The sequence below is a fragment of the Bombyx mori genome, chromosome 11, assembly GCF_030269925.1.
Source record: "Bombyx mori chromosome 11, ASM3026992v2".
Taxonomy (NCBI): Eukaryota; Metazoa; Arthropoda; class Insecta; order Lepidoptera; family Bombycidae; genus Bombyx; species Bombyx mori.
Window position 1 is genome coordinate 7,521,493 of NC_085117.1, and position 25,443 is coordinate 7,546,935.

A 25,443-nucleotide genomic window follows, 5' to 3' on the forward strand; every position below is an offset into this window, starting at 1 on the left:
TATTATACCTTTTGGAACGAAACTTCGTTCCATAAATTATATATAAAATAAAAGAACATTGGATATTGTGTATTACATTTAATTTTAAATTACAGAAAATAAGAAAACTTCACATAGACAGACTAAAGAAAATATGAAATTAGAAACCTTATAGTTTAGAACTCTGAAAGGTAGGTACGACAAATAGCTTAGCATTATAATATTATAATAGTAGTTCTGATACCTAATATCGTCCACGTAAAAAGCATCCCGTCAAGATACTGTTTCAAAAGCACGAAACTCTATTAGTATAAACGTTACAGTGCAATAAGCTCGTAAACAGAGCCATAATATTTTATGTACCTAATGGTTTACAATCCTCTGAATTTTACGTGAACGTTATTCGAAGGTTTTAATAGTATTAAACTTTTTTTTCTTTGAGAATACATTCGATTAAATACACTACATATAGGTACCTATAAAAATATATATTTTTAAGCGCAACCGACGTCGACACTGCTCATGCGACAGGAACATGTATAAACGGTAAGTTAGCGCGAAACTGAAGTCAGCACGTGACCGATACCGAACTTTCAATGACAAAATTGCTTTCAGTCCAAAATTGTCGCACTCATCGACACATTGCCAGCGCCGTAAAAAAAAAAAACGATTTATTTTAAGAATAATACGTCATCATAAATATTAAGTAGAACATAAACTGCGTTTACCGTTTGCGTCACACATGCGCGACAAGGACGATAATGTTGCCATTTCTTGAGGCTTAGGGTCCGTTTACACAGACCGGCTCGGAGAGGAGAGCAGATTTTTATCACGTTGGAAGCAGAGTTTTGAGTAATTGTAGTAAATTTTATTTTTGCATGTATACTTTTTTTTCATTAAGAATGCTTGAACGCGCTGCGTGTGAAATAATAAGAGGAGCCGACCGGCTCCGATTGCGCGCCCTTTTTCGCTCGCATAGCCGACCGGCTCCGATTGCGCGCTCTTTCTCGCTCGCGTAACCGACCGGCTCCGGTTGCGCGCTCTTTCTAGCTCGCGTAGCCGACCGGCTCCGATTGCGCGCTCTTTCTCGTTCGGGTAGCCGACCGGCTCCGATTGCGCGCTCTTTCTCGCTCGGGTAGCCGACCGGCTCCGATTGTGCGCTCTTTCTCGCTCGGTTAGCCGACCGGCTCCGATTGCGCGCTCTTTCTCGCTCGCGTGGCTGATCGGCTCCGGTTGCGTGCACAACCGCTTTCAGATCTCTTCCAGGTGGTCTATGTAAAATAATTGGCGGCTCCGGTCCGGCCAATTCCAAACGTATATGATCCGGTCTGTGTGAATATTATAAGTAGCCCATACCCGTTTACTTTTCGTAATAAATACATTTGTATGACCCAAGATACTATACAAAGCTGAATTTTGAATTGTCATCGCGAGTCTTAAAGACTTAAAAACTACTTTTACGTTTTAATCTCGAACTTTTTTATTGTCATCATATTATTATTGTTATTTCCGAGCCGATTTCGGCTGTGACCACGACAACTGTAAGTATTGCAAACGGAAATAATACGTCGGACATAACATGATTAGAATACGCGAGATTAGACCTTAACAATAGGTTCAATTAAGCTGAATTTAGATGACTACAGCCGAGCTTCTTTCCGCTTTACTTTGCTTAGTCATTACCTACATAAGTAATACTAACATTAAATACACACGAATTCCAATCTTATTCTGTAATTTTTTATACTGTTAACGGCTTGCAGGATGTGAAACGATTAGAAAAATTTGGAATTGTTCAATTGTCCATAGGTACAAAACTCTGAAATCTAATTAGCTAAAGCGAATGATGGAATGATACGATGCGATGCGATGAGATGCGAAGCGAAGCGAAACATACAACTTATTTCTGATCAAAAGTACAACACGTATGAGAATAATATGAAAATGTGACTAGAAAATATATTTGAATTTTTTATAATGTTCGTTTCCATTTTGTAGCGATAAACGTTTTAAGAATTAATATTGTTGTGTAAAAACTAAAAATAAAATTATAAATGTCATAGATTATATTATAGCATCGCTTCGCTAACGTAATCACATAGGACTTATGTGTTTGTAGGTAGTTTCATTCCGTTGTTCGCTTACGACGACGCCATAGTCTCGAGTAAGGCAGGCGTGCTCACGAAGGATCATCACTAAATGGTCGTATCCTATTTTTGTTCGAATTTCGGAAATGTGATTACCGGATCGCAGAAAATAAGTTTGGTATACTTTAATTATTTCTAGAACACTAATATTAACGTCACTATAGTATAGTACTACAGTAATAAGCTTATTAATATTCCACAAGAGCTGCTACATTTTTATAACGCTTTTATTAATTTATAACAGTGTATGTAGAAAACAGCATAATTTTTTTTTGCGCTTTCAAACTCAATGAATAATTTTATAAATGTCAAACGTCTGTGTTGGAAGTGTCTGAAAATACTTGAGTGTTTTTCTTAATATCTACTGTTATCACTAGGGTTGCCACCGCAAAACGTGTATATTAACAGCATAACGTGTTTTATTTTTAAAAAACAGCGTGGCTTTGACCTTGGCAATACTGCTACTAAACATTTGAAGTTAATTACGAATATTATAATAAGTTTTTAATAAAGCACTCAATTATGTTTATTATGTATTTATTTGACTCGAAAGTGTGGTTATTTTACGAATAACACTATTAAAAAAAACTATTTTCTCAAGCATTTCATATTTAATAAATTCAGTCAATCTACATAGTGTTTGTTCTCAAAGACACAAATCGTTTTTAAACTACAACATTAATAATTATAATTATCATATTATATATAGTTCGAAGCAACCTTAAACGTTATTCGTAATGCATATTGAAATTTATTATATTCCAACATTAATACAGTGAAACTGATTATTCGTGATTTTTTTTGGGTAATTTTTGGCAGTTCCGAAATTATCAGCTGTAATCGAGGTCACAACATTTCCCTAAACTAGGATTTCCTGTACTTGTACAAACACTGATATTCCTTTATATATATATACATAGACAGCAAACAATATTTTGGCATATGAATGTTTTTACTGTGCGGGAGTCGAGCTCTTGGCCTAGCGTCGGTAGCTACTGTGGCACTATAATGACTGTGTCAGTCATTATACTATAAGATTGTAACGTAATTTTGTAGTTATTGGTGACTATAGGATGAATTATAAGCCACATTCAGTCTTATAAGGACTTAATGTAATCGGTAGGTAGGAATGTTTTTTATTACTAAAGTTACGAATTGATTTGAGACCTAAATTTGATTTCTATTTTTTTTTAAATGTGGTCTTTTTGATATTCATATCTAGGTTATGACCGCGAAGGTGTGTTTCAAAACTATCATTGCCCGTGTCATTAAAAATGTAACTTAAGTGTTGTGTAACGTGTCTCTGTGTCAAAACCAGATTACTTGTACTGCCGATATTACCCAAAAAAAATCTGAATAAAAATCCTTAATTCATTTGTTAAGTAGATAGGCGATGATTATTGCTCATTATAAATGCAATTAACATCACAACTAGTTATAAAAGTGAAACAAACATAATATAAATCAACATTAAATACTCTTTGAACAAAAACAAAATGGCCGCGGCTCATGACAGCTGTTCACTCGCAGGCACAGACATCCGAGCCATACGAAATTAAAGAAAATAATTCAATGTGAAAATATTAAAAAAAAACATATTTAATTATTTATCACAACGTAATCGTCATATTTCTGCGTAAACGAAAACACTATTACAATATCGTATTAGTTTAATTAATACATTTAACAATGGAAAATCAAAAAGAAAAAAAAAGTTGTTTTAATACATAATACTCTCGTCTCAAATGGAACATGAGTAGAAATCTAAACGCCTAATCTCTTGAAGCTCCGATGATGGTCAGAATGAACAGGAATATGTTGATGATGTCCAAGTAGAGGTTGAGGGCCGCGAAGATGTACTCCTCGGGCGAGATGCTGTACTTGTGCTTGCCCCCCATCATCAGCTGGGTGTCGTAGACGAGGTAAATGGAGAATATGAGAGCGCCCAGGGACGCGTACACGAGCGTTATGACCTTACCTTTCACGAATATGGCCACGATACCTGGAATATAAATAGTTGTTATGAGGTACAGGGCGCTGTCGGAGACCAGATCGGATCAGCACCACAATCTGTCCAACCTTCGAAGCTGTAGGCTGCTTTTTGTGGGAGTCATAGGAACATAGCCACCGACTAACGACCAACCGATACCTTGACTTTCGATGTATTGTCTGATTTTTTTACATTCTATTAAAACGATGGGCTTAAGAGGCGATTGATAAAAATAAATTACTTGTACTGTGTACAACGACAATCCCGCCCTTCGACTCTGAGCGAATGAGTTTGCGGCAGAAGTAGGCAGCTGGAGCCCGTGCGTGCTCACAATGCAGCCTGTACCATCAGTTTCAAACATACTTGGATAAGGTCCATAATTTTTTGTACAATGACGTCAGAGTTTGTCGTTAAATCTATTAACACACTATAACATTAATTAGCTTATCTAAGAAGACCGTTTTAGTTAACCCTAGGTTGGTTAATTAGTCCTTTTTGAAAGATCAAGACTGCTCCTGGACACTGAAGTCCTAGCTGGGCTTGTGAGCACCGCAACAAGAATTATTTGTTTTGATGAATGAGGGATTAATGGTGGCCTAAAGGCCTTTCCAGTTTCGCCAAGACAGGTGGGGAAGAAAGGCTCAGCCAGGAGGAGCGAGATTAGCTAAGTTGCTCGAGCGCCTCCAAAGGAGACATAACAACTCAAGAGTAGCTGGTTCGCGAATGAATCTGCTATCAACCGATCGAAATCGCGACCCGCTGAGAAGATCCGGGCTGATGCATAGATTAGGGTTCCTTAAGCCTGTTCCCAGCGTTAGAGCTGAAGGCGTCTAATGCATGAGGTGTAAAATGTGAACATTTTCACGTTACCGAATACAAGGAGGACGATGGTGGCGCAGAGCAGCACGCCGCCCATCATGGTGAAGTCCCACTTGGTCTGCAGAGCGAACAGAGTCAAGCCCAGGCACACGGCCGCCGTTATGCCAACTGCCATCAGCACCTGGAACAGATAGCACCGACACGCTATAGACCTGGATATGTTTAAGCGATGGCGGATCTTTGGGGAGGCTGGGGGATGTTGTTTTTTATCCTACCTTTTTTTTTTATCGCTTAGATGAGTGGACGAGCTTACAGCCCACCTGGTGTTAAGTGGTTACTGGAGCCCATAGACATCCACAATGTAAATGCGCCACCCACCTATGAGATATAAGTTCTAAGGTTTCAAGTATAGTTACAACGGCTGCCCCACCCTTCAAACCGAAACGCATTATACTGCTTCACGGCAGAAATAGGCAGCTACCTAAGCTGATAGCCTTGAGAGGCTATATCAGCGTCGCCTTAACTAGGGGGATGTTGTTGTTCGGAACTTGTATATATGCAAGCTTATCTTGAAAATGTCGTAAGCGATTTTCAAGCATCTGTTAAATATCTTGTGCTCTATGATGGCTACCCGCCACAGATCCACGTGACCGCTGTGTTTTGATGTGTGACAGAATGACCCGAACGTCGCTGTTTAGATTGAGACGACATTAGTCTAAAATAAATAACAACTCGTCTACTTTTCCAATCGAAGCAATTGATGATTACGTACACACGTATAAACCGGGTCCCTGAAACTGCGATACTTTAAGACGAATATTTGTTTTATACGGAAACTAGCGACATCTTGTAGCTGATGCCCCTAAGCTTGTATGTTCTTAAAGTTAAGGAATTTAATTATTTTATAACTAAATACATTAAAAAAAAAAAGATATGTGGTGTCGTGGGACACCAGGTAGGAACGAAGTTCCTTCGGCTAATGTTTTACTATCACATTTTTTTCAGTTCGGTCGCGCAGCAAAATCGCTATCCCCTCCAAGCCTGCCGTAAGGAACTTCGTTCCAAAAATTAATAAATCATACAAGTCTTTATTTATTATAGACAATTTGATTAAATTTTCAGATCAATTTGTGATTTCTGAAAATTTACAAAATTCTTTATTACAAATATAGGATAGGTAATATGTTACTGCCATCTACAGCAGCAATCAGAAACTAATCGAAGCGAAGCCATCTAGTGGCCGACGCCCGTAAACATTTTTGTTGAGTGCTTGAGTTGCTTATCTATAACTAATTTATGTGTATTATCTATGGTATAAGCTCAACGTATCTGAGTGTCACACTATGGTCGAATATAATATTCGTGAACACGCGTTAAGTACGTATTTCATTAGAAAAACAAAAGGTACGTCGGCAGAGTCGGGTCGCACGACACCAGTGCCTCTCGTACTTGGAGCTACAATTTCCTGCCGACGGTGGCCCATCTTCTGGTCAATAAATGGGCAGATGACCGTTTCTTTTCAGGTAAATAGCATGCACACTGACCGCATCCGCTTCGTAGACGCTTGCGCTAATGCCGAGCAGGAAGCTCTGCGCTGCCGTGAAGATGGCCAGGAATATGAAGTTCGTCGGAGCTTTGCGTCTCACGTCGGGACAGCACGCCATCGCGATGAGACAGACTATCAGCACTATGAAGGCCACCCAGCTGCAACAGAACAATTTTTTTGAACAATTTTGAAAACAGTTTTGACGTCGTCGTGGCCTAAATGATTGGACGTCCGGTGCATTCGTGTTGAGCGATGCACCGGTGTTCGAATCCCAGGCGGGTACCAATTTTTCTAATGAAATACGTACTCAACAAATGTTCACGATCGACTTCCACGGTGAAAGAAGAACATCGTGTAATAAAAATCAAACCCGCAAAATTATAATTTGCGTAATTACTGATGGTAGGACCTTTTGTGAGTCCGCACGGGTAGGTACCACCACTCTGCCTATTTCTGCCGTGAAGCAGTAATGCGTTTCGATTTGAAGGGTGGGGCAGCCGTTGTAACTATACTGAGATCTTAGAACTTATATCTCAAGGTGGGTGGCGCATTTACGTTGTATATGTCTATGGGCTCCAGTAACCACTTAACACTAAGTGGGCTGTGAGCTCGCCCACCCATTTAAGCTATAAAAAAAAATAGCCAGAAATATGTTTATGCCAGAGGGTACTAGAATAGATATAGAATAGAATATGGAAGATAGAGAATTATCATCCATCAGTTTTTCCCGAGCGTTATGACATGCCCTTCTCAAACGAAGCTTGTGGAGAGTACTCTACGGTAGGCAACGGCTTAGCTCTGCCCCTGGCATTGGTGAAGTCCATGGGCGACGGTAACTACTCACCATCAGGTGAGCCGCACGCTCGTCTGCCTACTAGGACTGGAAGGATTAACTGTATCTAGAGGACTATTAGTCCTCTAAGGATTTTTATCTATCTAGAGGACTATTAGTCCCATTAGTCCTCTATTAGTCTAGGTCTAGATACCGTTATAGACCATTAAGTCTGAGGAATATTTATTTATACCATCCCTGGAACTGAACTTGTGTATTTTTATCTAAACAAGTTTCGGAATTAAATGAATACTCACAACATGAAGGGATTTTGGGCCACCCAGACTTTGGTCGGTCGGTGGTACAGGAACAGAGCGATGAAACCCATCGTCACCATCAGCTGACACATCAGGATCGCGTACACCTACAAAAAAAGGAATATCTAGATGTTACTACAGTGTTAGGTAAAATATTTAACCGTTTCTTAGATGTACAAAGACCTCACCGTACTATTTTGTAGATATCTTTGCGAAAAAAACAAACTGTAGTTTTTGTTTTCATTGACAACAGTGTTTGACTTTCTCGCCCGTCATTGACACCTATGAAGCTATTCTACGATTTGGCTTGTTAGATACACATGTTAACAACACATGCACCATTCAAACATAATCTCCTAACTTAGCAGCCTGACATCCCAAACAGAAGACATATTTTTGTGGCCTTAAATATTAGATTGATATCACTACTAACTTAAATAATAAATAAATATAGTTAATGTAGGACTAGAGTATTTTTACAATTTTTTTTTCTGTCTGATAAATGTGTATGTATAAGAATATGTACATATATGTGTGTATATTTTTGATTATTATTCTAATATATAATATATGCGCATATATGCTTATGTTATGTATATGTATGTATACTGTATATAAAACGGTGTGTGTTTAATATTTATGTGTGTACATAATATTTTTATAGTTATTATTTTTCTCTTATTTCTCAAAGAGGAATGCACCTACCACAACCAGTTTTGGTTGACTGATAGAGAATACATAAGGCATTAAGTCTGCCACTGTAGTTTGTGCATAAAGTTGAAAATATAAATAAATAAAAGACTAAACAGAACATACCTTTCGGATGAAAGCCCTGCGTATAGATTTTTCAGTGAAATCGAAACCCTTGACTTCGCCATCTTCGCCGACTGAGTCGTTCGGTGGGATATAGCCCGGCTGGAATAAAACAAAAACACCATTGATAGCCCATTCTATATATTTATGCCACAATTATGGCTAATTTGCTTGTTATTAACTTTTTTATTTTCCATAGCTGATCGCTGGTGGGTAAGCCTAAGGGGTTATTCCGGCTACGTTCGGACGGGATTGTGATTTTGTCAAATGCCTTATGAAACGTTAAAGGTACGCGTCCATTGGCCCGCGTCGGACGCACCGCACGCAACGGATTTTATTTTTTGAAGTGAAACTTCTTTAGAATCGTTGTGATTTCAAACTCGATGAAACGAAAAAATAAGTCCATAGAGACACATAAATGTATAGGATTCAGCCGGCGAGAGAATGAGATAGAACACATTAGACGTTCTCGATCTCCTCTTTGTGCGACTCTTCGTAGCATCCCCACTATCGTCTACTAAACATTGCCCATGCTCCTGTGTAGTGGGATAGTCAGTATATCTTATTTATAAGTTTCACTTTTACCGTGTGTGACTTGCACACACACAAACTATTCTGCTTTGTATTTTTGCACATAAATGACGACGTTCGGTGCGGGCGGCGCGGATAGTGGACGCGGGCCACTAAGTGAAATCATACAAAGCAAAATAAAATCCGTTGCGAGTCGTGCGTGCGGTGGGTCCGGCGCGGGCCCAATGGACGCGTACCTTAGGCGTTAAGTGGTTAGTTAGTTAGCGGAAATACATAGACAACAACGTATACGCTACTACCGAAGTTGCGACATGAGTTCTCTAAGTCTCAGTTCTATAGTGCAACGGCTGCCCATCCCCGAGCTCGCGACAAGTAAATTTAAAAACTTCTTGTTAATAAATGATTTTGATTTTTTACATTTTGCTCTTTTTTGAACCGAAGTTTCAAAGGTCAGCGGTTGTCGAAGGACATTGTCGATGCCAAAGATTGACGGTGATCATATTCAACCAGGTCCTAAGTTTATCATCACGTTTCATTTTTAGCCAATCTTCAGTTAAAACCAAGTTGCCTTTAGCATTGTTTCATACTGATGATAGTGTAATGGAGTATGCTTACTTCACCGTAACCAGCGCCGCCATATGCAGGTTGGAAGCCAGGCTGAGGGGGCGCATATCCGCCCTGCGGGTATGCTCCACCCGGGGGATACGCTCCTCCTGGAGGGTAAGCTCCACCTTGCGGGTAACCTCCACCCTGTGGGTACGGTCCACCTTGCGGGTACGGTCCACCTTGCGGGTACGCCCCGCCCTGAGGGTACGGTCCGCCTTGATTCTGATCTGTGTGATAAAAACCATTATTCTTACATCCGTATAATTAATGTGACAACATTCATAGCGTGCTATGTGATATCGGAGGTGAACATAAAATATGCAGAAAATATTCAAGCAACGAATATTTTTAATGGTTAGCGATGTTGACTATTGTACTACAATCCAGAAGGATTTAATTAATACAGGTAAACGTATTTCAATCAAAGTCGTACCAATGTATGCTTTCCAGTAACTGGTATTTGAATTGGAAAAAAAACGCAAATAAATTAACGCAATACTTAGAAGGATATAAAAAAAGCCCTCACGAATTTCAACAATGGTCAAAACATAATTTTCAGATTATCAAGAATTTTGGGTTTGTATCCGTTACGCAAATTTTTAAATTTCTCTATTTAGTGTAATCGCTATCTTGCTTGCACTGTGGATAGAGCTTAACAATAAACAAAATTGTTTGGTTGTATCTTTTCTGCATAGTAAATAAGGAGGGTAGAGGTAGAGGTAAAAAGCACCATATTTAATAGGAAACATGTTGAAAAAAGTGTCTACATGTAAACTGGTTATTGTTGGAAGATTCTCTGAAATAGCTCTAGTTTAGGAAGTGGAAATGATATGATTATAGCAGTTTTAAACAGAGTGAAGTGTGCTTGATTGAAGTGGTGTGGTAGTTTATGGAGATGTTTTTAAAATCCTTATTTTTGCTAATACGGCGCCATCTTAATTGGTTCTCTTTCAGTGAGGACATTTTAATACACGGAGATGGCTTTTTTTTCTTTTTTTCCTACCTATGTCGATAGCTTTGAGAGGCTATTTCAGTTTCTCTTTGACGTAGGTGAGCTCACGGAGCTCAAATCGGAGTGCTGCTAATACTGACCCTAGCAAAGACAGTGCTTCGCAGAATCTACCACCGGATCGGAAATGCGACCCACTGAGAAGATCCGGCGAGAAACTCAGTGGGCTGTGTCTATGGTTTAAAAGCTCTTTACTTCTAACCTCCATAACGGTAAGGTAGAGTGTCGAAACCTTTGTCACACACGCAAGCATACCACTTTGAGACTCTACAAGAGTCACAGACATAAAGTTGTTGAACTTATAATCAATCCAATACTTAGCATACTGATTAGAAAATACATTAATTATGACGCATATTTAATGGCTTTATTCGTAATTTGTCACGAATTATGTCAATGTTCATTCTTTCTGAACAACTGATAATACTCGGATTGCTTGTGTTCGCGTCTGTGTAAAAATACTAGCAGATTGTGGAACCCCAAAATTATAAGGCTAATTCTTTTGATAAACATTTGGATCCTCCTATAAATTATCTACTTAAAGGATTTCTCCGGTGTTAAAATATGATGTGACGTATTTACTTGACTTTAATAAACTTTATTGTCCATTAAAACCTACTTATAATTTAGGTATACGCATCTCCTCCGCCTGTCCAGGTCGGCAGCACTATGTTGCATGCAACCTAACACACGAATAGATCTCTCCGAGGCCCCTGTTTGGGCCCCACCGCTTCAACTAGCATTTATGCTAGCAATTGCTATTTTTAACTATGTAATTCTAGTAAATTGAAGGGCAACTCTCATATCGCATTACGTAGGTCATTTCCTATAAAATGAAACATTATATACCTTTACATATTCATATTACATCGCAAAGTACAGCCGAGAAAACCTTTGGGTCTGAAAAATTTATAGATAGAAGATAAAGGCCCCAACCGTGATCAATAGGCCTTATAAAATACTATTAATGGATATGAAAAGGAAAGATAACTAAAGTGACAGTTGCTCATGTCAATGATACCATATACACCACACCAACCACAGTCCATTATCGTTTTGATACGATGGATTTTTATTAAAATATTGTATTCAAAACCAAGACCTCGTGTTTGATGGACCGTTATTCACTTACGACTTCGTAATAATACATCAAGTCATCTCAAGGTTGAAATGTTCCACCCACACGGCAAACAAAATGAACAACAGTACGGCAATACGGCAAACATTACGATATTTAGGTATACACGAAGCCAAGACATATCTCGTTCGTGGTAGTAAACTTTCACTAATTTAAAAAGCTTTTACCAACTTGGTGGTAGCACCCCTTGTGAGTCCGCACGGGTAGGTACCACCACCACGCTTATTTCTGCCGTGAAGCAGCAATGCGTTTGGGTTTGAAAGGTGGGGTAGCCGTTGTAACTATATCGAGACCTTAGAACTTATATCTCAAGGTGGGTGGCGGATTTAAGTGGTAGATGTCTATGGGCTCCACTGACCACTTAGCACCAGGTGGGCTGTGAGCTCGTCCACCCATCTAAGAAAAAAAAAATAACTGCATAAAAAAATAATACAAGCACATAACAACGAAATTATTTAATTACTCCAACATGACTCAAGCCAAAAAATGAGAGCGTGTTCCAATTACAAAGATAAAACTTCAATTCTTATTTCCCTGGCATGCGCCATAATGTCTGCCAACTTGTTTTGTTGTGTCATCCTGTTTACAAACGGCTCAAAATCGATACGTCCTAAATGTGCGCATAAAGACAATTGCTGTGACGTCACGACTTTCCGACACGGGTCGATGATGCATACACAAAAACGATCACTTCAACTTATATCAATGAAAACATGTTTTGCACGCGACAGTGGGTAAGATTATCTTGACCCATAATCCACTCACTGTTCATTTTTACGTTTTTCATTAACTGTTACATTGTAAGACTGTTAAGTTGGATAAAAATTTAACCATGCTATTTTTATAATTCTTATTTTTTCTCTACACCACCCTCAGTTGATTGGTAGAATGTGCCTCAAGCATCAGGTCCATCACTGTACTTTTGTGTATAAAATTGAATATATAAATAAACTAGCGACCCGCCCTCACTTCGCTTCGGAAACTGTAATTTATTATTGATTTCTCCACTATTTAATGGATGTTATTAAACATATAAACCTTCCTCTTCAATCACTCTATCTATTAAAAAAAAACGCATCAAAATCCGTTGCGTAATTTTAAAGATTTAAGCATACATAGGGACAGATATAGGGATAGATATAGAGAAAGCGACTTTGTTTTATATTTTACTATGTAGTGATAAAAGCCCTGCTTATAGATAGAGAATGAAATCGAAACCTTTGACTTCGCACTCTTCGCAAATGAGCCTGGCTTTTGCATTGCTGTTAGTCTACAAACTAAAGCAATCACTGAAATGTATAACCGATGTACGTACTACACAGCACATGACAGTCTTTGAAACCGAAACGCATTACTGCTTCTCGGTAGAAATAGACAGGGTGGTGGTGCCTACTCGTGCGGACTTACAAGAAGTCCTACCATCAGTAAGAATCAATTTCATTGAATAACGAAAGTATGACAACCAAATACTCTACAGAAATAGGCACGGACTGGTACGAGCCTGCAGGCCTCAAATAGTTATCATAATATATAGGTATGTTGCCCAAATTTTTAAACACAAGTAGACGTCTGGGCGTTTACAAGCAATATGCATAACTCAAGATTTTTGAAACAGATCCAATTCAAATGATAAAAGATGTTGCCACTGTAAAGCACTAAATACAAGAATTTACTTGTATTAGCTAAGTAGACACGTTACGTAATAAACAAGTTAGAGCGAACAAAACCGTCTTTCATTTTGTTTATTTTTACATAGGTACATGTCTAAATGTATTATATCCTGTTGTGAAATATGTATGCGTAATGTAGATATGAATAATAAACAGTTAGTTAAAATCGTGTGTGTGTGTGTGTGTGTGTGTGTGCGTGTGTGCGCGTGTGCGTGTGTGTGTGTGTGTGTGTGTGTGTGTGTGTGTGTGTGTGTGTGTGTTTTTATTAAGAAATGATGACCAACAGCACTTTGTATATTTATGCCGCTTTCCGAATTAAGGTCTTAGTTGCAAATTTAAGTCTATGATAGACGTCATACTGTAACTTGGCGGCAGATTTACCATAGTCAGTACGGTGAGAATGACTCGTACGGGTTCCTGTTGTGACATAATTAGGCCACAAGCTAATTAAAAATACGACATAGAATGCAATGATTAATTTTTTTTTAAATTAATTAATACATTATTTGGTTTAAGCGAAATTTTTGCGAATTTACACAAGAGTCATTTAAAGTTTCAAATTTAGAAAAAAAAACTTCTTCGGCAATTTAAATGGCGTAAACTGAATTGAGGTTCAATTAAAACATCGAACTGTTGATGCTAATATCAAATAAAACGCACCTTTAATCATAATACAAAAATAAATGTTGCATATCAAACGATATCTCTTAAGCCGAATAGCCTTTTACCTCTTGATATTATTTAAAAAAAAAACGTATTTATTGCGTTACGCAGTGTATTAAATGACGAGTTGGGGTCAAGGGACTCATAGTCCTGATTAATACGTAGAACGTATGCATCATCTACACAGTTCAGTGAAATTTACAAAAGAATATACTGTTTCTTGAGTTCATATTGAATATACGACATACGCAGAGAATTTTGATTTCTTTAAAACTAAGACTTAAAATCAACTACCCGCAAAAAAAATTAACATAAATAATACAGTTTTTCTGGTTCATTCACTGCTTATCTATACTTATCGGAAATGGGCTATGTATGTGCAGAAACGCTCGACCATGTAAACATAGCCTTATACGATTATTCACTTACACGTTTCAATCGTCCTTCTCTATCAGTTATTAGCTCAGTGATCTCTTTTGATATCCATATTCTCGTAAATTCTATTAATCAACTATGTATTCTATTCCTTGTTGTATATTGGTTATGAGAAATGGATGGTTATGAGAAAAAATAATTTCTTCTACAGTAACTCCGGGTGCGAAATTAGGTCTTATTGAGCCCGCTTTAGTTCAATGGAACAAAAACGGAGTTTAAATTTAGAGACTGGTCATGTATCAATCAATGTATTGGAATGGAATCGATGCTATTGAATCGAAATTGTTTTAAAAAATATATATTATTCTTTAGTAAAACGTCTAATTATTAAATAAGTACCACTAAACAACAATCTAAGTAACAAATTCAATCCCCAAGATCGTGATTTTAAAAACAAGAATTTGACATCAGCGTAAATGAATATTAATTTGTCTCTTAATATGTTTTTAACGTAGTATTTTTTCGTTCGCATCGTGACGTAACGCACAAATTTTCTAAACCATTCTAGAATTTCTGTCGTAAAATAACGGGAACGATCATATCATCGTCAGATATAAAGCACTTTTTCCGTGAACAACGCAATTGTTGACTCAAGGAAAAGGCGTGTAGGGGACCAAGGGGAATTACCAATGTCGGAGAGTGCATTAGAGAGGTTACCTAGATCTATGTATTGGTACTAAAGAGTTTTCAACTTCTGACTTCGTCTGATTATTACTGGTGGTAGGACCTCTTGAATCCGCACGTGAAGGTAGCACCACCCTGCCTATTTCTGCCGTGAAGCAGTAATGCGTTTCGGTTTGAAGGGTAGGGCAGCCCTTGTAACTATATTGAGACCTTAGAACTTATATCTCAAGGTGGGTGGCGCATTTACACTGTAGATGTCTATGGGCTCCGGTAACCACTTAACACCAGGTGGGCCGTGAGCTCGTCCACAAACCTAAGCAAAAAAAAATCATCTCTGAAGATCGTGTCTAGTTTGAAGACTGTAATCTCTGACGGTTTGCACAATTACTATCTACTTGTTTCTATTTTCAACAGTCTCTAGTGCTTCATAAATAGGGATGCTGGGGGAGTGGAGCTATCAGGTTTGGCCAATATGGACCAATGTTTATATGGTTGACGGCATTAGCAAAAAAATAATGTAAAAGTGAGTCTAGTAGTCAATGCTAATACACATATATCGTGAGTCACACAGTATGAAAAAACACTTTGCCGTATCAGTCATCCATTATCATCATGGCATTCTATCTCACTGTTATCACAGTATCCGTTTCTTTACAATAAGCCAATGTACAATTGTTTTATGACACATGCGATCATCTTTCATTTTAATGAGATTCTCCGATTAGCAACATACATAAGCAGGTGGATCAAGGTGCGATCGCTCGCGGTGTGATATTAGAATTTGGCAATTTTTTTAATTACTTTGGTGGGTAGACGAGCTCACGGCCCTCCTGATGCTAAGCGGTTACCGGAGCTCATAGACATCTACAACGTAAAGAACAATGGCAGCTTTCTATACAACATTTTACCTGATATCTATTTGAGGCGTCTTGAAACAAAAAAATACTAAAACGATAGGAATAACATAGCTTAAGCTTAATCAGAAATATTTTTGGTATTAGAAAGTCACAAAAAAAAGATATCAACGTGTTTACTTTATAATTTGAGGTTATCTATCAATAAATAGATGTCTCTGATTTTTGTAGGCACGGACTTTAACAAATTGAAAAAATAGGTAAACGATATGTTTATTTAACATTTTTAGTTTCATTATCATAGACGAACCAAGGATACACCTCTAATAGTAGTAGGCACCCTTAGCAATTGCAGAGCTACCTAGGTACATATAGATATTATATAGTTTGTTCTTTCTTCTTTGTAAATGTGTGTCAGAGATAGGTACTTTTAACATTTTGAACGAATTAGTCACATATTTGCGACAAACGAAGGCTTGCAAAGCTAATTTACTATAGTAGAATTATTTTGTCCGTGCAGTTTGGGTTATAAAAAATCGGAGCGGTGAAGCGAGTATTTCGCTCTCTCTTCCACTCACTAGCCTTATGGACGGGCATAGTCATGCGCATTATGTCAGTGTCATACTGTTAAAATCATTGTCATCTGCAGTGCTGCCATTACTATTTATTACATATTTAGTTATTTAATTAAGTACTAATTGTAACAAAGGATAATTAATATTATTATTTTCATTTTAAATACTTTATGAATAGTATTCATTATCAAAAAATATTGCTTTTTTGTGCCAATAGTATAAATGCCATCCTTTACGAATGTATTAAACCGGAAGTACACAAAAATGGAATTAAAAGCTTATTAAATTAACATTTTTTCGTGGCTTTGCCTCGTAAATCTAACATCGTATAAAAAACGAGCAAATAAAATGATGAAGTTTCGTTTATGTCTTAATCTAAGACGCCTTTTAAAACATTCAGGTAAAAAATTGCCATTGTTCTTTCCACACCTACCATGAGATATAAGTTCTAAGGTCTCAGTATAGTTACAAAGGCTGCCCAACCCTTTAAACCGAAACGCATTACTGCTTCACGGCTGTAAGAGGTAGGGTGGTGGTACCTACCCGTTGGGACTCCGAAAAGTCCCACCACCAGTATTTCTTTTCGACGTAATTGTGGGATTTGCAGTGTGATGAGTCAATGATATTGTTTTGGAGGGAAATGAGAAAAAAAAAAGCTTTTAAACGATTTACTGATGATATTATAGATATTGTTATTTTTAGAGTAATATTACTGTGACAGTTTGATTAATTTAAATATCTCAACCAATTACATACGAATAGGCATCAATGACATTTTTATAATAAAAACATAGATTCGAACGTTTTTGAAGGCGAGATTTATTCGTGTAAGTTGCCTGAAGACCTGAAGCTTGGGCTGATACTAGACGGCTTACGAAGATCCTGGACACCCGAGAAACTAAGCCTTCACAGTGTTTTGATGTTTTTCATTGCACCAGAAGTTAGGGCGAGCTCATGAGTGAAATTAACATATTATTATTATATATTTCTTAATTCAAAAAATTATGAATATGAAATTAACATATTATTATTATTATATATTTCTTATAATTCAAAAAATTATGAATAATTTAATGTTACAAATAATACTTTAATGCTTACATTTGTAATTTTACCTTGTATTAGAAGAACGTACAAGTTTTTAGCATTGCACAATAAAATGGTGCTGTGTGTGTAAATTGTAATTTGATTATTGTGTTTATCTTCACATGAGGTGTGCACAGACAAAAAACGGGTCGCGTGTAAATGTTGTTTTGTTGATAAATGTCCTTCAATGTAAATTATAAGGCAAACTTAAAGACAAAACAAAATTTATTCTTCATCTTTTGAAGTATTTTTTCCCTACCTACCTATTTACTAGTAACCTAAGGGGCTTTTCCAGCTCTCCAGAAGATACTACTTTATCTTTGTTATGTAATGTTTGTCAAATACTTTTCTGGAGACTTTCTGTCTCAATAAAAGATGATCAAAAGAGACTTGGATCAAAACAATTTTCAAATTTATTCGTCATTGGAAATATGCATGGCGTAAGTTTAAAGACAATGTATTTGATGCATTTCAGAATTTCCTAATGTTGGAATTTCACTGAAAATCTGACATATCACGACGTAAGAACTTCAGGTAAATGAAACCATGTAAGCATCAAGAGCTGAACAGAATGTAATTTCTGCCTTTTGGTCTTCAGTATATGAAATAGTAACTTCAAACTGGAAATTAGTTTCAAGCAATGCAAAATTTAAACATAATGTAACATCAGTACAGAATACATAAATAGTTTTAACTTAGTTTATATATATTGTTTTATAAATCAACTCAAATTTGTTCCTTTATGATTAATTTGTAGCAAAACGTTTGTTTTCTATTTAGTACTCAATAATTATTTGCCTTTGTAATAATAACTTTCAATTCGTAATTATCAGAAGGAAATTTACCAAGTGTGCAAACATGACTTTATTGTTTGTTTATAATAAAAATTTTGAACCTCCTGGATAAACTCCTGGGTTCTGCCACATTTCAGTTGTGTTGGCTGCGAGAAAGAAAAAGGTAAATTAATAAAACTAAATATTAAATACATACACATGCTCTCGTAATTTGGTTGGTCCTTCGAGTTTAGTTTTTCCGAAGCCGTTTTGTTAAAATTCCACTTACAATCTCCCGATGTTCAAACTGTAACAAGAGAATATTAATTTGTCTATATATATCTCTATCTATACAATACCTGTACATAATTAGATAGTAATATGATGATAACACATATCAACTACAGGAATGTTCAATTTAGATTGATATCCTTGTCTTTTTATTCATAACTTTACAACACACAAGAGACTGATATCAAAAACAGTCTACCTCAATATGTTTAACTTTGTGTATGGTGTAACTGTCAAGGCAATACAATAAATGGGTGTTACATTTTTTTTTAAAAACTGTTTAGTTTAATACAGGACACATCAATAAAAGAAGAAAAAGTTAAAAGAATGTTCAGCTTCTAGAAAAATCGTTTAGTGAAAGTGAAAGTTGTTCATACTTCTTATGGTTTAGTAGAACTTATCACATTATAAGTAGACTACTTATAATGTGATAAGTTCTACTAAACTACTATTTTACATTAGTTTAATTTTACATTTTTAAATCTATATTACAATATTGGTGTTAAATATGGAAGTTGAGTTAAAAATGATGCTGTAAAGTGTATTATTGTGCAATAAGATTTTCATTAGAAAATGTTAATATAATCACAATAAATAAACAAGATTGGCTATTTTCATTTTTCTTTTATTTGTTTAATTCGACTTGATTGATTAAATATTTTTTAGGTGAAATTAATAGTAGTGACTAAATACATGAATGACGTCATTTAATACACGGTTTATTAATGTGAATTGCAACGAAAAAACTGTCTTATTTGTAGATTGCTATTTACGTGTAGTATAGCAAGACACCTAAAAAAATCATGATTCGAAAATCAAAGACCTTGGAAGGTACTAGATTAATCGCGCAATAAAAATCGATACGTTTTCAAACATTCAGACCGAAAACATTTGAGTATATTTACCTTCTACACAATGAACTTCACAATTGATTCACTTGACAAATACAATCTTCGTCGCTTTAGATGAACACAATCAATTTTTTTTCACAATTGAAACACAAAATATCGCACAATTATAATGCTTCTGTTTTCGTTGAATTTCACTCGGCTTTCTTATGTCAGTTTTGTCACACACTGCGTTAAATCAATATTGCACTCAGATCATTGGATAAATTTTGTTATTCCACTGGATGAATTGTTTTATTGGTGCTAGGGAACTGGCTATTTGTAGACAACCAATCACCGATAGGCAAATACAGCCAACTTTTATTTCGCGCACACGCTCATGCAACGGAAAGTTAAACCATACAACCAAATCTTTTATGTCATGACGACACCAATCAAGCCTTTTGTGTTATAAGGACGAAATTAAGACATTATAGCTGTCATAATGTAGTAATATTGTATGTTTCCTTTTATTTTAGTTTTCATGTATTAAAAATAATTGTAATAGAAAATTTTTATGGTCTTATTAGAAAAAGCAACAAATTAAAGGTTTATAGAATTTGTTTTCTTTGCTTGACTGATAGAATGAAAATAGTAAGCAACATTTATGAATGGGGAAACACACATTAGCTATGCAAAGTAGATATCTATATAATAATAATATATCCTATTAATTCGCGAGCTATGTCGTTTACCATGATCGGGAATAGTTAGTGTGGATCGGGAATAGTAGAGCAAAACATGACTGTTTTAATCTCTGTAAACAAAGATAACATTAATTAAAAATATATTACTCTTAAAAAGCACCAAGCAGACACCAATGCAGAAGGAAATCCTTTTTTTATTGCTTAGATGGGTGGACGATCTCACAGCCCCTTGGTGTTCAGTGGTTACTGGAGCCCATAGACATCTACAACGTAAATGCGCCACCCACCTTGAGATATAAGTTCTAAGGTCTCATTAAAGTTACAACAGCTACCTCACCCTTTAGACCGAAACGCATTATTGCTTCACGGCAGAAATAAGTAGGGTGGTGGTACCTACCCGTGCAGACTTACAAGAGGTCCTACCACCAGTAATTACGCAAATTATAATTTTGTGGGTTTAATTTTTATTTCACGATGTATTCCTTCACCGTGAAAGTCAATTGTAAACATTTGATAAGTACGTATTTTATAAGAAAAATTGGTACCCGCCTGCGGGATTCGAACACTGTTGCATCGCAAGATACGAATGCACAGAGCACCTTATCCTCTAGGCCAGTTATTCTCAACCACTGTGCCGCGGCACTTTTGTGTGCCGTCAAATTTCAAAAGTGTGCCGCCAAATTTTTCAAATATAATATTGTTACTATTATTAAATTATATCATTTAAAAAGAAAAATATTTTTAACATGAATATATATTGAAATCCACAAAAAAATAGATTATTTTATTGAAGTGAAACTTCCTTATCGGCGTTGGAAAAAAATTTACCGTCACATTTTTCGGTTACGCGTCACATTTTTCCGTTACGCGCCATCTTTTAATTAACGGCTGTATGTTCTGAAGTATGGATGCGCATTTGAGAAACCGACCTCATGTCTCAAGGTGGGTCACGGAATACATTTTGTAATTGCAATAATCCCAGGTAACCCACTTAATATCACGTGGACCGTGCTATTATTGTTATTACGTAAAATAATAGGAAGAAAAGTACCAGGGTATTATGATATCAAAGAGATGTATTATTATAACTTTACTCTGACGTACAGCCTTCTTTATTAATTAACGGCTGTATGTTCTGAAGTATGGATTCCGATTTGAGAAATTGACCTCATGTCTCCAGGTGGATTACGGAAATCATTTTGTAATTCCAATAATCTCAGGGAGCCCACTTAATAATATCACGTGGACCGTGCTATTTATTACTGTTATTACGTAAAATAATAGGAAGAAAAGTACCAGGGTATTATGATAGCAAAGAGATTTATTAATAATTAACGGCGGTATGTTCTGAAGCATGGTTTCGGATTTGAGAAATCGACCTCATGTCTCAAGGTGGGTCAAACTTCACGAACCTCAGGAACCCCATTTAACACCACGTGGACCGTGCTATTATTATTAATTTATAGGAAGAAAAGTACCAGGGTATTATGATATCAAAGAGATGTATTATTAAAATGCTGTAATAATCTTAGTAGCAAAAAGGTAAAGTGAAATAATTGTATTATTTGTATTCATGTCTATGATAATAAAATCCTTTTGTTTAAACTTTATCTAATTTAACTTTATTTAACCAATTTCTAGAAAGTTGCATGTAGATCATTTTTCGAAAAATAAGGCCATAAACAAGTTTCACTTCTTACGTGTGTACACTAGTACACGCACACATTTTTATTTGCTTTGCAACGCGGTTTTTCTTAGTGCCAAATTATGATCAAGCGGCGTGCATAGCAATAGGAATATGTCTCAAGTCGGCGCACACTTGCCACTTCTGCGTACAAAACGTGTTGTTTTAGTGATAGTTGGGATTCACAAGGTGTTGCATAGTAGTTACTGCACCTTTTCTTTCGTTAAAATTGGCAAATGTATGTGATTCGGTAGTAAGTAAATATTTTTGGAGTTTACTCCTTTAGAATCGATTTACATATATAGGCCCGGGGTATGAAAATTATGTGGACCAAAATCGTACTAGCATGTCACACGAAATGCGTTATGCGCCTGCGCCGGCAGTCCGCCACAAAGCCTCGTACTGATCGCGCGTTTCTCTCATTATTGTATTTTCATATATTTGTTAGTCGTTTGTTTTGTGTCTCGTTAATTTGTTAATAATCTGTAGTGTATCGTGTTGTCGTAATATAGAACTATTTCTCGTATTGTTTCGTTTAATTTTTTATATCCAGTAAACTCCAGTCGTGCGTCGGAGCGGACACACACACTTTTTTTATCTTTTTCTTTGTGTGCCGCCAAATTTTGAAATCGTAAAATATGTGCCGCAACCAAAAAAAGGTTCAGAATCACTGCTCTAGGCCACGACGACTTACACGGAAGTAGCATTGGATTGGTCACATATTGAGAAAGTCCGGTATCCACCTATCAAAGAGAGCACTGACCTGGAAAGTGTCTGGCAAAAGGAAGAGAGGCCGCCCCAGAACAACTTGGCGTCGGTCAGTGGAGTAGGAGCTAGGTGTCTTGGGCATAATGTGGGAGGAGCTAGAACAGACTGCCCAAGACCGATGTAAATGGAAGGATTTGATTCGACCCCTCCATTCCAGCAGAGGGTAATAGGAAAGAATGATGATGATGATTCTTAAAAAGCCATTGTACTTCATTTACCTGTAGATCTCTTTTAATAATCATGACACAAAAAATTTTGCTATTAAAATAAATTGGACATTACGGGACTCCGCAGTTATGAAACATCAAAGATAATAATAATAATAATAATAATAATAATATTTATTCATTCAAGCCTCTTAAAATACAAACACGTACAAAAATACTTAACACTAGTATAATAATATACATGGCTTTTTTATGAGGTATACAATAACAATATTCCCTGACTTTTATGCTAGGAAAACCTGTGTTACAAAAGTCAGTGGTTCAGTGCTAGGTCACCAGGTAAAGATGTTAAAAGGTAAAAAGGTAAGATGTAGTTGGTTGTAATTTATAATTAAACCTATAGAGAAAACGTGATGTGTAAATTAAATTTGTAAATAATTTTAAAAGAAATATAAAGTGTCGTTACAAGCAGTGGACGCTTAAGCGTAGCATTTGTATTTATAGCCTAGCGATCAGCGAATAGGTAGGGAAAAAAATAGCCTATGGTGTTTACTTTTTTAGATCATGGGGTAATTGTAATAATTGTAAATAAGTGTAAATATTAAGCGTATTATTTATGTTCCATAGACGACAGAGTAAGAATGCGGCTCGGTCGCGGACTAGCATAATTTGGAGACAGAATGCCTTCTGTTGAGGGTGACCTCTAAGTGACCTTCGCAGCCCAGAATATGGGTTGGCCAGAAAGAGTTGGTGTGGAGGCTTGAAGTAGTGTTAGGAGAGCGATCCCTTTAAGTGCGTTGGTAATTATATTAAAAGGTTTCGTTTAATGGGAAGTATATAAAAAAAAATTGTAGTACGGACTGTATTATTCCCTTTGCTTGCACTCGGGAAAAAAGACTTAGAACTTAAATCCATGGCATAGATTATACACTTAATATATTTGATTGATCCATGGTTAGGTCTATGACTATAACCTAAGAATTGTTCTCTTGTTTTCATTTTCCCTTTCAAATATACAAGTAAACAATAAAATCAAAGAATGAATAATTTAACAGGAAATAAAATTTTGAAAACTATTACAGGTATTGAATTCTTAAATAGACTAAGACACTTCGACAGCGAAGCCTAAGACGCTTCTTATTCATTTTAACTAGTGTTACCATTTTCAATATAATATTTCCAGGATTGCGAAGTTTTAGTAGTTGTTCTGCATTATTTACGAAAAATTGGCGCGTCGCAAGAGGTCTTCCAGTGAACCGGAATGCTGAAGGAATTCTGACCGATGGCCCGGATTACACCTTCCTTGATGGAAGACCTACACCTTTGTTGGTAGGATTTTATTATTTTTCATTAAAAAACCATATTACTCTTAAATAATACACAACTTCGTAACGACATATTATACAAACAAGTTGAATAACACTGTTAAAATTTAGCTTATTAAATTATTGAAAATTATAATGCCGTTTTATCCATTGTCAAATATTCAGCCAAATAACTAAACAGTCTAAACACGACAGCACTAATGATTGAAGTAACATAGGTGATTGTCTAAATAATGTATTATAGTCTGCATTCTGTTTTGAAGGGTGGAAAAGCAATTTTACAATAACTAATTGCTGTATTCATATTGTGATTTTGGAATTCTGGACACAATTCCAAAACAAGGAGTACCCATGAAACCCATGTATTAAAAAATAAATAAAAACATTGTTTTGCACTAAATTTCATAATGTCTTTCATCTATTCTCTAGTAGTCATTAAATAGCCTATCGCTTTATGCTTGGACTTATAGTACTGTTAGTTATCAGCCAGTACCTCATCTAAATAAGCTCGTCCACCCATCTAAGCAATAAAATATATGTTTATTTCAGCATAAACAAAAACTAAGGATGCAACGACAGAGGCAACTAGCTGAACAGATAGTGACATTATCCTCCGAACTGCAGTTTGCCAAAGATAGATATCAGAAAATACAAAAAGAAGAACAAGAGAAACGACAAGAAATCTTAAACAACAGACTCAAACCAAAAGGAATGATGTTGCAGAAGAAAAATTTATCATAAAAAATGTATTTGTAAAGTAGTTGTAAATGAATTAGAAATTGAAATAAAGAATACTGTTATTTCTGCCTTACTGTAACAAATTGATTATGTAGTATTTTTGGCAGACCTGTTGTATAATGTTATTGATATTAAATTATATTTAGTAATGTGCTTTGTTTGTTTGCATGTGCCAGGAGATGTATGGAAATGGTAGTGCAAGGTAGAGGGGGAAGAGGTCAACTGAAGAAGACTATATGAGAAAAAGAGGAGTGAATGTTGAGATTATGGCTGATAGAGGAGAATGGAATAGAAAAAATCGCTGTGCCGTCCACGTCTAGTGGGATATAGTGGAGATAAAGAAGAAAAAGAGTTGTTTGTTCATTGTATCTTGTTATTAATGAGTGTGAATCAATTTTTGTCTGGGCACACCTTTTGTATTTATAAGATGTGGTAGAAGGATAGCGGTTAATAATTTTTTTTTTATTAGTTATTGATTAGATATGCTGGGTTTTTATAAGGAGAACTGATCTTTAACATCTCACTAATTTATACATATTTTTTAATGACATATATTGACATATGAAAAAAAATATTGAAATTTGAAAAT

At 36.1% G+C, this 25,443-nt stretch overlaps 2 protein-coding genes and 1 long non-coding RNA gene across 5 annotated transcripts; 2 read left to right on the forward strand and 1 right to left on the reverse strand.

The window, feature by feature from the left end:
• Positions 1-63: 63 nt before the first annotated feature.
• On the reverse strand, positions 64-19,917 carry Grina (glutamate [NMDA] receptor-associated protein 1). 3 transcript variants are annotated; one of them, XR_009974147.1, is made up of 9 exons: positions 19,544-19,917; positions 18,565-18,654; positions 9,530-9,747; positions 8,387-8,485; positions 7,571-7,677; positions 6,480-6,639; positions 4,987-5,116; positions 1,294-4,128; positions 64-1,046 (listed from the first exon to the last, which is right to left on the reverse strand). XR_009974147.1 is itself a non-coding variant. In XM_062670840.1 (8 exons), the coding sequence occupies exons 2-8, from the start codon at positions 18,566-18,568 to the stop codon at positions 3,899-3,901; spliced, it is 948 nt and encodes a 315-aa protein (XP_062526824.1). In that variant the 5' UTR covers positions 18,569-18,679; positions 19,503-19,773; the 3' UTR covers positions 64-3,898.
• Positions 15,665-18,436, forward strand: LOC134199664 (uncharacterized). The gene is made up of 2 exons (XR_009974242.1): positions 15,665-16,888; positions 18,050-18,436. It is a non-coding gene; the product is annotated as an uncharacterized LOC134199664 (long non-coding RNA).
• Positions 19,918-23,462: 3,545 nt separating the features above from the next.
• Positions 23,463-25,003, forward strand: LOC101744046 (large ribosomal subunit protein mL52). The gene is made up of 3 exons (XM_004931551.5): positions 23,463-23,873; positions 23,975-24,120; positions 24,666-25,003. Exons 1-3 carry the CDS (start codon positions 23,831-23,833, stop codon positions 24,855-24,857), a joined length of 381 nt encoding a protein of 126 aa, XP_004931608.1. The 5' UTR covers positions 23,463-23,830; the 3' UTR covers positions 24,858-25,003.
• The last annotated feature ends 440 nt before the right edge of the window (positions 25,004-25,443 follow it).